At 38.2% G+C, this 16077-nt stretch overlaps 1 protein-coding gene across 1 annotated transcript in view; it reads right to left on the bottom strand.

Annotated features, from left to right (window-relative positions):
* SYT10 (synaptotagmin 10) overlaps window positions 1-13480 on the bottom strand; it is a 65621-nt gene extending 52141 nt beyond the window's left edge. The window contains exon 1 of the mRNA XM_021690387.1: window positions 13330-13480. Coding sequence (XP_021546062.1) covers window positions 13330-13480 — 151 coding nt within the window. The remainder of the gene's footprint in view (window positions 1-13329) is intronic.
* Between the last annotated feature and the right edge of the window lie 2597 nt (window positions 13481-16077).

Here is a 16077-nt window from a genome sequence, read left to right as displayed (position 1 = left end):
AGTTGGGATAGTTAGAATTTTATCCTGCAAAATAAAACTAAAGTTATAAAAATAAGCTTATTGTATTTTATATATTTTTACATTGCCTGCTATTGTAATTATAAGTAAATTATAAGTATTAAAAAACAAAACCAACTATTTAATACTTAGGTCTTTATAATTTTTTTCAACAAAATTTGTTTAGCAAAATAAAAAAAAATCTGACTATAAAAAGATTAAGGAAGGATCTGGGAGAATTTACAAAGTCATCAAAATATTTTAAATGATTTTTTTTTATGATTATGAGTCAACAATTAACTATGGCATGAAAAACGTTATGAGTCTGGACTTAGTTCAAAGAAAAATTAGTAGTCCCAGTCTTGACCATACATCAAGATACACAATTTCGGAAGTAACACTCTAGCTAGGGAGAAGATAAGAGTGGAAGTCAGACTAGAAGAGGCAAAAGTAGTTAACAGATTACGATAGTCATCCACAGAGGGATTACAGTGGATCTGAATGAGGTTTGCTGAAATGGGGAAAAGAGCAGATTCAGGAGATCACTGGGAAGTTAAAACTCTAGTTAAGGAGTGTGAAGACTGGACAAGAATGTGAGTTAGTGGGAGACAAACAGGATGATGAAGTCAGGAAGACCATGACTTTAGCTTTGGTCATATTGATTTTGAAGTACTTGTGGTCAGGCAAGTAGAAATTTGAGGAAGCTACTGGTCATACATGACTGCAACTACAGATAAAATTAAAGGACTTCCTTAATATTCCTTAATATTCCCTAAAACATTCCTTAAATAGTGGAATCTGGATCCAGGAAACAGAAGACAGAAGTTCCATAGAAACCTGAGTACATCAATATTTTTTTTTTTTAAAGATTTTATTTATTTGTGAGAGAGAGAATGAGAGACAGAGAGCATGAGAGGGAGGAGGGTCAGAGGGAGAAGCAGACTCCCTGCCGAGCAGGGAGCCCGATGCGGGACTCAATCCCGGGACTCCAGGATCATGACCTGAGCCGAAGGCAGTCGCTCAACCAACTGAGCCACCCAGGCGCCCAATATTTTTTTTTTTAAGATTTTATTTATTTATTTATTTGACAGAGAGAGACACAGCGAGAGAGGGAACACAAGCAGGGGGAGTGTGAGAGGGAGAAGCAGGCTTCCCGCTGAGCAGGGAGCCCGACGCGGGGCCCGATCCCAGGACCCCGGGATCAGGACCTGAGCTGAAGGCAGATGCTTAACGACTGAGCCACCCAGTCGCCCCTGAGTACATCAATATTTAAAGAAAAAAGAACTTAAAGGAACAAAGAGCCTGTGTGCATAGAAGACTAAGAAATAGTACAGAGGTATGGGGAAAAAGTCAGGTCAATGTGTTTTCAAAGAGTTTGGAGAAAAATATTTTAAGAAGTGATCAACCATGTAAAAAAAGTTAAAGTAAGTTCAATTAGAACAAGTAACATTAACAAGTAGGTCTTTGGTGAATTCAATGCAATTAGTGAAGCAGAGGCTGTATTAACTAGTTTAATATGGTTAAATAAATGATAGGAGTGAGGAAGTGGATTCTATGAGAGTAGATAATTCCTTCAGGAAACTGGATGTAGGAAAGGAGAGAGAAAGCAATAACTAGAGTAGCACATGGAGTTGATGTAGGTATTTTATTAGGATGTGTGATACTCAAGCATGTTTTAAAAATTAAGGGAAGGAATCAGTAGACAAGAGTACATAGACAGTTAAGGAGAATGAATAATTAATGTTGAAATCCCAAAAGAGGAGACAATGGATGGATGGGGTCTGAAACAAAGGTGAAAGGACTGCCTCATTTTTTCCTTTACAAGAAAAAGAGGATGCTTCTGGAACCAGGTAAGTTTATAGGTCTTTGGGCAGAAAGTCAAGTGAATTTTTGTTTATAATTAGTATTTTCTCTCCTAAATAGGAGTTAGGGTCAACTGCCAGTTATTTTGTGATATTTGGGGAATAGTTTGGAATATTTAAACACATTTGGAAAGTTTGAAAATAGGAATTATAGAGAACAGGAGAAAATTAAATAGGAAAACACAGGATTTCTGTTCAAAATTGAGGCTTCTTTTGAAATGGGAGGCTAATAGAGTGATACTATCCTGCCTGGTTTTAAAATCTCCTAAATATTCAGTTGCTCTGGTGTAGGGATAGAGAAGAAGATTAATTTATCCATGAATGAGGTCCCCCTTCCCCACAGCGCAGGAAGATCCAATATACTTCAAAGGAGAAAGTGACTGAAATGATGCATCATTAAGTATGGTGCCATATTTATTGACAGAGAATTCAGAGAATTAGAAAGGTGAATGGACTAGAGTTTCCAAATGAGAAATGGTGAAAGCATAGGAACTTTTGGTTGGGGACTGGGGAGGTAAGGTAGAGAAAAGAAGATCACTAGAGAAAAGGGGTCAACACTGGGAGGCCAGGGTAATGAATATAAGTGGGTTGCCTTCTCTGCAGGGCTTCTGAAGTTACCCATTGCAATGGGCAAACTTGATGAGTAGGATCAATCTCAAATTTTTAATGTCTCTGGATAGTTAAAAAGAATCCATTATATGATATTCATCTTATTATATCTTGGTAAGACTAAGAGTTAATGAAATATACAGATACTAGATTAGGTGCCAAGATAATCAGGTTTAAAATTTCTCAAACTCTGGTTTGATTACATATATATGCATAACCATTACTTTACCACTATCTACTTACCTGTCTGTCTGTTTGACTAGATATCTCTGACTCACTTTTGCTATAGAGATCTTACTCTTTTATCGTGTCTTAATATCTCAAAATAAAGTGAGCCATTTCTAAAAAACTGAGAAAAGACAACTCTCATCAGAAAACAGAGTAAGCCAAAAAATGTGATTCTTCAGAAACTTAGTGAAGCAGAACTTTGCTAAAGTCTATACAACCAGACCATAACATTTGCATTCACTGAGGCCTGTAGAAAGTGTTAGATCTAATTGCCTACTACCTATGCAGATGGAAATGATCACACAGAAAAGCACAGACCAATTGGCATGCTCTCAATTTCCATCATCACTGCCTTAATTGATTTTCTTATCTGTGTATTTCTGTATCATTTTTTTAATTTAAAAATTCTAGTTCTTTAGTTTTCAAAATGTATGCACATGTGATTTCTTGTAATTAATCAAAAATTATAATTTAGTTCACTGATTTTCCAAGCCTTTTGTTTCTTTGGTTGCTTCCCATTATTGCCAGAACATAGACCATATTTATGGCATCATTCCATAGAGAAAGAGGGAGAATAAAACTCAAATCAGCAACTCTTATTCAAAGAAAGCTGAGGAAAACTGTGTCTAGGATAAAAATTTGGAATTATCTTTGAAGTTAACCTATTTATCCTATTCATATGGTATTACAGTTGACCCTTAAATAAGGAGGGGATTAGGGGCACTACCCCCCAGTTGAAAATCTCCATATAACTTTTGACTCCCTAAAAGTTTACCTTTATTTATTTATTTTTAATTTTTTAAAAAAATTTTATTTATTTATATTAGAGAGAGGGAACACAAGTGGGGAAAGGGGAAGACAGAGAGGGATAAACAGACTCCCTGCTGAGTGTGGAGCCCCCAGGCCCCGAGATCATGATCTGATGCAAAGTCAGAGGCTTAACCAACTGAGCCACCCAGTTGCCCCTGTTTTTTTTTTTAAGTAGGCTCCATGACCAGCATGAAGCCCAACATGGGGCCTAAACTCAGGACCCTGAGATCAAGATCTGAGCTGAGATCAAGAGTCAGATGCCTAACTGACTGAGCCACCCACGTGTCCCCAAAACTTAACTATTAATAGCCTACTGCTGACCAGAAGCCTTGCCAATAACATTAACACTTGATTAACACATATTTTGTATGTTATATGTATTATATGCTATATTTTTAAAGTAATCTAGAGAAAATACAATGTCATTAAATAAATCATAAAGAGGAAAACACATTTAGAGTACTTAACTGTACTATAAAAATTCCACATATAAGTGGATCCGCACAGTTGAATCCTGTGTTGTTCAAGGATCAGCTCTAATATTATAAAAGGCCATAATTCTGATTTCTATAACAAGGGGCAAAATTAACAGTGACTTACGCAAGGGAGAAGTTTATTTCTCTCTTGTGTAATTAACTGTCCTAGCATAAGCAGGTCAGAGCATACACATCTTCAAGGTGTCTAGAATCCTGGTTTCTTCTATACTTTTGTTTTGCTATTCAAAGGTTTTTGCCTTCTCCTTAAAGTCCAAGATGGCAAGTTACCATGTCCACATTCTAGGCAGTTGGGTGGCAGAATAATAAGGGAAAGGGAAGGTGAGAGTATGTCCTTTCATTTTAAGGACACAGTCTGGAAGTAGTACACATCACTGTTGCTAGCATGCTAGTGGTCAGATTGATTGATTTTTAAAGATTTTACTTATTTGTGAGAGAGAGAGAGAGAGCAAGCATGGGGAGCGGCAGGCAGAGGGAGAAGCAGGCTCCCTGCTGAGCAAGGAGCCCGACACGGGGCTCGATCCCAGGATCCTGGGATCATGACCTGAATCAAAGGCAGACGCTTAACCAACTGAGCCACCAAGGCACCCCTTGATGGTTACATTTAGTCACATGGCTGCACCAAACCAAAAAGAAAGCTCAGAAAAGTTGTCATTTTTAAATTAAAAAAATTTTAAATTTATTTTAATGCTGCCACATATGTAACTAAAAATCAAGGATTCTGATACTGTGAAATGAAAGGGGGGAAATTAATACTAGGAAACAACTAGCAGTCTCTTCTTCATCTATCAATCCAATACATAATCAATCAACATATCATCCTTGCAACAATACTTCTTTAATTTCCACTTAACTGTATTGACTTTTGCCTTTTTCTTGAATTTCAGTAAATGATAAACAACTTTGTTAATAATATACTTGATTGTAAAATGCGTATTTTAAACCATTTTCATTTTCTGAAATCAGAATATATTTTAGTATCAATGGCTTGTTACAATCACTAATAGCCAGGAAGTAAGTGTGTCATAATTTATTCTGTCTGAGTATGTGCTAAAGCAAAAGCATCAACATTGACAGTCATAGAAAGTCAAGTCTAAGTGGCTTGAAAGAAAACAGTGGAGAAAATAGTGAAGCTCGGCCCTAAACCTTACAAGCCAAACTTTTATTGGGGATAGGTGGAGAAGGCAGTGAGTCAAGTGAGTTTGCCAACATTGCTAACATTGCACATAACTGTACAGGTAGCTTAAAGCACAACACCAGTGGTCTTTATATCTTTTATGAATTCTTTTAAGGCATTCTTGATGGCATGGGGCCCAATAATGAGTGCAAAACAAAGGTATCACCAATTCTGAATCAAAAAGCCATTTGCTGCATCTAAAACTAATGATGTAATGTATGGGGATTAACATAAGAATAAAAAAATAAAAAGATAAAAAAAAAAAAAAAAAAAGAGCCCGGCTGCCCCCACACCACCCCAGACTCCTTTGTTTTAAAAATCATTTGGGCCTCTTGTTTTTTCTCTTCCCACACTTTAAATTCCTGCTATTTTGTTTTAAATTCATCAATAATGAGTGAGCCTTCGAAACCCAAGGACCCCACTTACACCCCAATAAAAACAGAATCCTAAGCCCTTCCTTACTCTCCCCTGCCTCCCCATGACCTTGCTATGACACTCCAGGTGTCCTGTGTAATTTGCACAATGTGTGAGTAGCAAACCTTTATTTTCACAGTTTCCTGATGGTTGTTCCTTGCAATCATGATAAGAACCACAAGGGCCAGTCCAGCCACAACAAAACAAGTTCTATGCAACTAGATCACATATATAAATTCATGTCCCATCATTGCAGCCACTAACCACTGGTACCCCAATCTGTTCAACATTTCTAATATGCTGTAATTTCCAAAATTTTATATAAATGAAATCAAACGGTATGTAGCTGTTTAAGATGGGCTTTTATTCACTCAACATAATACTCTGTATCATCAAATTCGTTTGGTGTATCAATAGTTAATTTTTTTTATTTCTGAGTAGTATTTCATGATGTGCATATAATACAGTTTGTTTAAACATTTAGCTGTTGAAGGACATCTGGAATGTTTCTAATTTTTAGCTGTGACAAATAAATCTACTATGGACATTTGTGTAAAAAAAAAAAAAGCCATTCAGAAGAATCATACTCAATTTTAATTTAAAATTATTTAACCCATTTATGTCTTTTATGTTTTCCTTTTTATGTTTGTTCAAGAGTGATATGATTTTAAAAATTTACGTCAGTTTTAAAAGTCTTTACATAAGCATGAAATAAAAATTCTATGTGATAAGAAGGCATTAAGCCACAATTTGACATTTCTTTTTCCTTTTTGGTATCATATAAAATACTGGTGCATCTTATCAATAGCATCTTAGATTCAATCAACTATGGAACTACATATAGTATAAAAGTATCCAAATGCATAAAAATTCTTTACATATGTTCGTAATTAAGTAAATAATTTATAATCTGTGATTATCTATTCTACATTTACAATAACTTGAACTATGCACGGTGTTTAGCTAATGGTATGAATATATTTTAATGTCTGGCACAGTGGCTTTCACCTAGTGTTCAATAAATGTTGAATAGACGCATAATGCTAAAACCACCTCTTGGATACAGTAACAACTCATACTGTAACATATTAGAAATGATAATATGCTTCTTGATATTGTTTTGTCCATTATTCCTATAAATCTATGACTACTGAAACAGAACTAAAGGAATAATAAAGACTGTAAACAGTAGTCCTCATTGTTTGACTGAAATAATTCTGCAGGAGGAACAAACTGACATTTACAAGGTTTTTTCAATTGACTGTAATGTTGTCTCTATTCAAAATAGATGTTAAAGAACAGATCCTAGCACACCTCAGAATCCACCTGGATGGATGAAAAAAAAGTTAATATCGGTCCCCCCACCTCTGTCATTCTACCCTTCCAGCTCTGAGGCATCAAAGCACAATTTCATGATTATATAGTCATGTGATATCTACACACACACATACACATACACACACACACACATGTGTGTATGTGTATATATATATACACATATATATATATACACATACAGAGTTTTATTTTCTGATAGTCTACCTAAGCCACGTTAATGTCAGCTCTTACAGCTTCAGTGGTCATTTAAGATATTTAACATTATAAGGAAAAAGAAAACAAGTTTAATGTATAATAACAAGAAGCCATCTCTTCAGTCAGGGATTCTGTTTCTAAACTTGGCCAGTGTTGGATATTCCACCAACAGAGAAAATTGGTATTGTACAAATTAGAAACAAGCAAAATAATTACTGACCTTTAATAATAACACTTCCTATTAGGAGGTCTAGTTTTCTTTGGCATCATAGCACTGTTAATAATGATATATATAGATGGTTGATAACGTACATTACATACCCAAAATATGGCAGGAAAATAAAGCAGAAAATGTTTTAATGTATTATTCTTCTAATGACAAAGTAATAAAAATAATTTAACTGACAATTTCATATCTGTTTTCATTATAGGCTTATTTATGGACATACAAAAGGAGCTATATTTATAATTATAGGAGTTCAAAGTTGTGCATTTTGACACACTAAAATCTTTTCTATGATTTTACCGTTCAAATAAATCAGTTATATTTAGCTAAGAATTCATGAATAAACACTCATGTCCATTTAATTGCAAATGCATTCATGTACTCAAGAAAAATGAAGAATGTTGTGTCTTATATTTGCGTGACAATATATCCAATAAAAAGAAATTTGGGGATTTGGGTCATAATTACACACTGAGAAATCTTATTAATATGGCACGTGGGTGGCTCAGTTAAGCATCTGACTTTTGATTTCCACTCTTGATTTCGGCTCATGTCATGATCTCAGGGTTGTGGGATGGAGTCCAGCATCAGGCTCTGCGCTCAGCGGGAGTCTGCTTCCCTTTCTCTCTCCTTTTCCCTCTGCCCCTCCACCCCGCTTATGCTATGTGCACTCACTCTCTCTCTAAAATAAATAAATTACCTTCCAATATGCCACTAATTATAGCCAATAGTATTATAATAGTTACGAGCCTATCTTTACGAGCCATTCCAGTGTCTATAGCACCAAGAATGCTCTCCCCAGGAAATCTTCCTATTCCTACTTTTTGCCGAACCTAGGATAGGATCTAAGGAGCCCTGGTTCTTATCCTAGTTGCATCATTAACTGGCTGTGATTTGAGGGGAAGTTGCTAACTTTTCCTGCCTTCATTTTCACCACTGCTGCAAAATAATTTCTAGTTCTAAGTGGTATGACTAATAGGTGTTTGAATAATGATATGATTATTTTTCCCATGCTATTTTCTACTTCAGCAAACAGGCTTTCTTTTACTATTATAAATTGATATTTTAAATAGATATTCCCACTTTTCTAGAACTTCAATAAAGTCAATAGGTTTATTATGCAACACTTTCACATTTAGCCACTGGATCTTAGCCTTTCCTGAACACACTCTGGGGAAAGTCACTGGACGTCCATATGGGGTTCAGTTGCTTTTTCATTAGTATCTTGCTCATGTTCTAGGTTTTAAATGCCTCAAATGCTCTAATTTCAGCCATTATCATAAACTACATATTTTGCATGCCTATCTACCTAGGACCCTGTATTGGACACTGGAGACACAAAGACACAAGTGTATATAATATAGTTTCAGAGGAATTTGAAAATTATTAAATAGCACCCATCATTTTACAAATAAGGAAACTGGGTTCTTGAGGATATATTAATTCATTTATTCATTCTTTCATTTGTTCGACAAATATTTATTGAGACTCTAGTAGGAGCCACAGATTTTTCTAGGTACTGAGGATAAGACAGTAAACAAACCACTGCTCTCAAAGAGCTTATATTCTACTGACTTAATGTACACATCAGGAAGCACACAATTATGTTTTCAAAATATGGATAATTTTAATTGTCATTAGAGATTCCAATAAACATTTGTGATAGTTTATCTCCCACCAGCATTTTGTAAAAAAGAAATCTTATAAGTAAATGCAAGTGCATTCCATTTGTTTTTTGCATAAAACAAAATAACAATGATGATTAACTTTTAAAGAAAATGAGACTTGAATGAAATGGGCAGCTATAGATCTTGTATAAGAAATCATTCCTGTAAGAATCAGATTTCAGAGATTTACAGCTCATATAAAGAGAAAATATAGATGTTGATTTGTTTCAAGAAAAAAAAAAGATTATAGCAAAAAAGGCCCTGTCAATATTGCCAAAATACTGATATCTCAGAATTAAGAAAAACAGATGTTTGCTGAGACTGGCTTGGCCTTTGAAGGTAGTTGTTCATTTGCCTTTGGAGTAAATGAGACCAAGCACAATATGTATTCATGATCCTGTAAAAATGAGACTAGAAATAGCAGGTGGCCATTCTTTATTGGAATGACAGTGTGGAGGAAGGAAAAAAAATCCTCTCATACATCCTTCTTCATATGGGCCTATCTGAATTCATTATGGTTCAATTACTCTTTCTCAGACCTACAAGTCTTGAGGAAACATTTCCTCTATATTTCTAAATTGTAACTTTTTATACAACCATTAGAATGTGTAAAACTCAGTGGTGTAGTGATACAAGAATTATATATTGATTGAGTAGTCATTTCCTTTGTGTCTGTAGAGAAAACCTATGAAACACCCTTATTCATGTTAAGCCCTTATCATAGACTTAAAATGCTTTAATCTCAGAGGAAAAATCATGATATAATTTTAAAATTTTACTTAGCCATCTCTTTTATTAGTCAAGTAACTTCAAGGAAATTCTTTGATAGACCTACTTATCCCCACATCTAAGAAATTGAGGAACATAGGTATGAATTTAGAAAAATTCGTTTAAACTTTTATTTTAGAATTTTTAGTCCCAAATTAAAAGTATAAAATGCAAAATTAAAACAATGATGAATTAAATGTTTATTTAAATATTTAAATTAAGGTCAGGTCTATACAATTATGATGTGACTGTGTACTTCAGTGGGTTTGATTAGTTATGATTTATGAGGTCTGCCTTTTAAGCAACATAGTTTCCTGAAACCTCATAAGCATTTGGATATGGAGCAGCAATTAAAGACTGACCAGCAATGAACCCAAATGCAGTTCAAAAACTATTACGTATCTTAGTTACAGTATATCTGAAAAATAACATTATAGGCGGATATATTGTTTTGTATTTTCCCTAAGCATTCTAGTATTAGTCATATTGTGCATGAAGATGAACTTAGTGGGTGACATGTCTATGGGGAGGGGGGAGTATCAGTGGTAAAAAGAAGGCAAAAATTTGATTTTCTAAAAATTGCACATGATGAACCTTCTACTGTATGAGTAATGTTGACATCAATAATATCTCTAATAAACTATGCCAAGAAAGTAAACTGGTGTCGGCAGACGCAATCTACGTCTTCACAAATTTTATGAAAACATGGGATTGGTCAACTTGATCAGTAGATCCTTAATGCCAATAACACTGCTGCTATTTCTGCTATTGCTGCTATAGTAAAGAGGATGGTTTTTATTGGCATTTAAAAAAACCGGTAGAATATCTTATTTATATATATGATTCATTAGTTCTTTAATGTAGAATGACTTTAATTGGGATTACCGGAATTTCTCTCCTTCTACTCCTATGTGAAGGAATCTAAAAATATACACAATCTGGAAGCTTGAAATTGTCACTGCAACCTTTGAATAACTGACACCATATGGGCAGTGCTGATTAACAAAGTAAATAACCACTGTACCATTCAATGTCGATGTCCTCCTACAAATAATGTGTTTCCCATTAAACAAACAGTGAGTAGAAGGATCACCTACTAGAAATGTTTTTATTTAGGGTCCTGTAATAAAGGGCACATGTGCATAAGTTATAAGAAAATGAACAATGTGAAGCTGAGTGGCTAATTAATACAAAGGTTCAGTAAATAATATTTGAATCCATTCCAAAGGTATCTATTGGTGTTGGGAATTTATCTGTGGATTAAAGTATTTTATTTCTAATTGTTGCACAGATTTACAAATAGAATATGTAATCTTATGCATCTTTATATCTCATATACAACCTAATAGAATGTCTTCTTTAGTGGTGGCCACTCAAAATATATTCATATATTAAATCAAATACCCCATTTGGATAGTATACATATTTCCCTTAACAGAAGAAAAATATCCATGTAATTGTTTTAGACTAGGTTTTCCCCACTTTTTTCTTTCCAAGGGAAAGTCCAAAAGGAATGAGGACTACAACTACTTCTTGTAGTGCTTACAAGTCCAAACCCTTTCTGCAATTCATGAACTGTGTTTTACCTTAAGTTTATATGGTTGTGTACTTAGAAAGATTTATAAGCTAGTAATTGGTTTCCAACCTTCACAAATTATTCTCATTACCAACCCATCTGAGACCCAGGAAACCACTACTTGGTGTGTGATCACAAACCAGTTGGATTACAGCATCAACTGTTAAATGACCAAATTATAGGTCTTTAACTTTAAATACTCTAATTTCTTCCACTATGCCCACCTTCTCTGAGTCTTATCTTTAGCATTTCTATCGCTAAAGACAGTTCAGAAGACTTTATCCAATAGCACCACAAAGGACTTTTAAGGTCACACTATTTTGAGTGTTTATCTCATGCTTAGCAACCACACACATGATGCGCATATACACAGTATTCACCAATCCTTTCCACTAATAGTTGTTTCATACATTCCTAGGAATTAACACCCACTGAACAAGAGATAAAGACTTGTGTTTGTATATTCCCAAAATGTCTAAATTTCCAGCATGTGGACAGCACCAATTATGTATCATTCTGCTCCAGGTCCAAGTAGCAGCATCTCCGCAGGTTCTGCCAACTGCAGACAGAAAGAAGCCTCTCTTGGTTCCTGTTGCCATGATCAGAGAATTTGAAAATCCCGAAGATATTCCATTTACAAAATGGTATGTAAAAGCTAAACCACATTTAATCCTCCCCCCCCCCCCCCCCATTTCCTCTCCCTTTTCTTTGGTGGTGGTGGTGGGCAGGAGAGATTCACTAAGTGTGCCCTCCTGACCTCCTTCCAGCTTCCCAGGCTTTCTGCAGTCGTGCTCCACTCGAGTTGAGCGGTCCAGCTCTCACTTGTTGCCCTGGCTACCCTCAACCCACGAAGCCCCGCCAGGAGAGCCCAATGACACGAAAGCAAAGGGAGAGAAACGAGACCTAGGGCAGGAATGGCAATCTTCCAGCCCTATGCCGAAAATCCCGAAACCAGTGTTTGTTTCCCAAAGCAACAAGTGACCCTCACAAGGGACTCTTGAAACCACGCGGCCCGCAACTCTGGAGTCCCTCTCGTTCGTGTGAACAGCAAACAGGCTGCACAAACCAAACATTGCGCAGGTGGTTAAAACCCTACCCAAGCGTGACCAAACAGTAGTTCTGATACGGTTCCCCCCATTCCCCGAGAAAAATCTGTCTCCTGAGGCTTCTTTCCACCTCCAGATTTCTGACGGTCAATGTCCTTCACCATCCTACCCCATTTCTTCACAAGTTTCCTGAACGGAGAGGGAGGATGCCCGTGTGTTGGGGTGTGTATGACAACATGTGTGTGGAAAGGATTTATAAGATCTTTATATGTGACCTGAGCCTTCGTTGTCGCCTCAAAAAAAATAGGACCAATAAGCCCTGCTGTTTTGCCAACGTTGTCAAGAAGCCCTACAAAATCATATTTAATAAAGGGACTTGGACACTGTCAAAAGCTCGACAGGTTGCAGCCGCTAGTTACCCCTCCTGGGAACCTTTCTGCTCCCGGAATCCAAGGCAGCCCCATTTGCAAGGCGGTTCTTCGCTTCCAAGCAGGGTTTTTCTCAGGTCCGACCCCTTCCCCAGGCTCGCGACCCGCGAGACCAGAGACCAGAGAGGGCAGCGCGAGTCCCGCGGGCGAGCGGCTCCCGCGGGCAGCGCTGGGTAAGCGGGCTGGGCGCAGCCGCCCGCGCTCGCCTCGCCGCCGCGGAAGGGAGCCCGCAGGCGTGGGAGAGCGGCGGAGTGGGGGTGCGGGAGCCGGGGAGCGGGGGGACGGCGCGGCGGGCAAGGAGCAGACCAGGGAAGTGGAAGAAGCCGGGCAGGTGGAGACGAGGACCACAAAACCCGAACAGCCGACGCTCGAAGTCTCCAGGAGCTGAGCGGAAACAAGGAGCAAGGTAGGAAGGCGCGGCATCCCACAGACGCCTGGCGCCTCGCGGGGTCCCGGCTGGGCGCGCGGAAGCGAGAGGAGCCCTCCCCGGTTACCTGTGCTGCTTCCGCCCTGGTTGCCCCTGTCCCGGGGGAAGATGCCCGAGCACTTCTCCCACTCCACCTGGCCCGCGAAGCACAGCTCGGTGACGATGTGCAGCGCCTTCTGGCATAGGCTGCTCACTCCGTCCTCCTTGTGGAAACTCATCGTTTGGCCTCTTACTCCCCAGACAACCGTCCTTTCCCCTTCCCGTTACCTCTAGGCTGGCCCCTCGGGCGCCCTAAGCCATCGCCCGCCCGCGGGGAAATGGGCGGGAGAGTGCGCTGCTCAGAAGCGGCAACTCTTAGGAGCCGCAAGTTAGCCCCATGGCAGGAGTGGAGGGCGCAGGGGAAGGCGGAGAGGCTGGGGCGGGAACCCGCGCGAGGCGGCGGCGGCGAGGTTTGCGCCAACTCTCCCGCCGTGCCAGCCAGTCGAGGCGAGCCGGAGAGAGAGACCCGGCATGGAGTGCGGAGGGGTGGGGGTTGGGGGGGGAGACGTAAAAAAAGCCTAAGCCCTCGGCTCGCTAGAACGCCCCCCTCATCTTCCCAGCGCGTTTGTGTTTCTGGCCGGTGCCTGACGGCGGCGCGTCCAATCGCAGCCCGGCGCGGGCCTGGACGACCCGGGGCGGTACCCGCAGCGCCCCCTCCCCCGCTGAGCTGGGGATGGAGTTGGCCCGGGAGGAGGGGCGGCCCCGCGCCCTTGCTGGGGCTGCTGGGGCTGGCTGGGGGTGCGGGGCGGGGGTTAGAGAAATCTCCGTTTTCTCCGTACTTTTCCCAGCCTCAGTCCTCTGCCCCTCCACCTTTACGACACATGTGTGCTGCTCTCTCTGGTTTCTCCGATTTTACTTTCCTGAAAAGTCATTTCAACTGAACACAAACTGAAAAAGTTAAATTTAAAAAATGAATAGATGAATAATCAAGCCAGACGTCTATACAGAAAAGAAAGATGTGCCTGGAAAGCTTGTTTAAAATGATTTCTAATGATGATGTTTTAGAGGCAAAATTTAACCCGAGAGTTCTTTTTATTGCTATCACTGAAATTCACCGTAAGGTACGTTTCCTATTTACCCAGTTCAGTTCTTCTTTATGCATAAATACTATGATTAGTCAGATTTTAATTTATTGCCTTTGATTTTTCTTTTTTTAAACTCAGGTATTGCGCAAAACGAAATGTTATTTGTATTAATATTCACTGTTGATTAATCCGTAATTGGCAATTGAGAATGCAATTTGTCTTTATCACTTTTGCACTTAAATACTGAAAACAGCAGGGCATGAGTATTAAAGGGGAGGGGAGTGAAGTTCAAATCTGTCACACACACACATCTGTGCTTAACTTGATGAAATTGCTTTCAGGTCCTTCTTTCAATCTGTAAAATGAAGGGCTGGGACTCTCCTGTTCTTATAATTCTTTAATGCAAATGGGTGAAAATCACTCATGGAGCTACAACTACAAAATAATGTTAATAAGTGTGTGCCACAAAGTTACAGTAAATGGATTTACATTGTTTTTAAATTGTTTTGAGACAGAGTTTGATACCCTCTTATAACCTGAAGATTGATTTAGCCCTTATTAGGTGGGGATCTTTATTTTTGAAGTGGAATATCAGGACCTTGTTAGCATATTTATACTAGGAGAGTAAGTAATCTTATTTTAAGCTACTAGGCAGTTTATGATAAATTATTTCCTGTGTTAGGACACTATGGTAAATTTACTGTAAATACTAGGTATGGCATCCCAGTAGCTAAGCATTCATTAGTTGAATCATTTTGACCTGATTCATAGGACAATTGGTATAACTAGGACTATTTTTATCATGAATCAAGACAAACTAAAATCTGCAGGCTTCATTCGCTTTTTGTTTTTATGCACATTGATTTGGATGGTTTTTAGATAAGATTGACTATTTTGAAATGATTTCACTGTCAAAAAATATTAAATATCTACTGTATCTTTGAAGTAAAGTAACACACTTTAATAGGGCCCTTTCCAATTGTCCTTGCTTTCCAGTCCTCCAGTCTAGACAGACCCATATAAGATAACCTGAAATGCAATTCTGTTCTTTCATATTTACTATATGAGCAAACCGTTATGTGGGAGTCCAAATGAGTAATTTATCTCTATACTACTTTCAGACACTAATTGCTTAAGTGGGGTAATGCAGGTCTCTCTCATGACCCTCTTATGTTTGATTTTGGTGTTAAATATTATTAGGTAAATAAATTCTGAAAATAACTTTCCTGGTATTTGTTTACGCTGTTCCTGGCCTGTTGTTACTCTTACCCGTGTTTCCCCAACAAGCAGAGTTAATATCAATTGTATATTCATTTTTCTCAATTTGTCTGAAATATTTTTGCTTTAATCTAAAATTAATACCCTAAGGTTTTGATTTTTTTCCCTTTGTTCTTTAGACCATCTCATACAGCTCATTAGCAGGTGAATCAAATCAGTTTTTTCTTGTCACTTATTAACAGCTCAGGTAAGAGGTGTGGGAAATGTAGAAACTGCATTCAAGGTCACTATTTTCAATGCTGAAGGATAAGCTGACAAGAATTTAAATTTACAATCTTTTAAAAAATGTTGGCGAATTATTTCAGTTAACAAGAGCCTACCCATCAAGTAATCCAAGCAATACAGATTTGCATTTACTTCCCCACCCATACTCTGAAGGAGTTGCTGAAACAGTAAAGGAGGGGAGAGCAGGTTAGACTGATTTTACTAAGCACAATTGCTATACTAAGTGATATATGAGGCATTGATAGTCA

This window comes from Neomonachus schauinslandi, chromosome 5, assembly GCF_002201575.2.
Source record: "Neomonachus schauinslandi chromosome 5, ASM220157v2, whole genome shotgun sequence".
Lineage (NCBI taxonomy): Eukaryota > Metazoa > Chordata > Mammalia > Carnivora > Phocidae > Neomonachus > Neomonachus schauinslandi.
The sequence above is the reverse complement of the archived record's forward strand: the minus strand, read 5'-3'. Positions and strand labels throughout refer to the sequence as shown.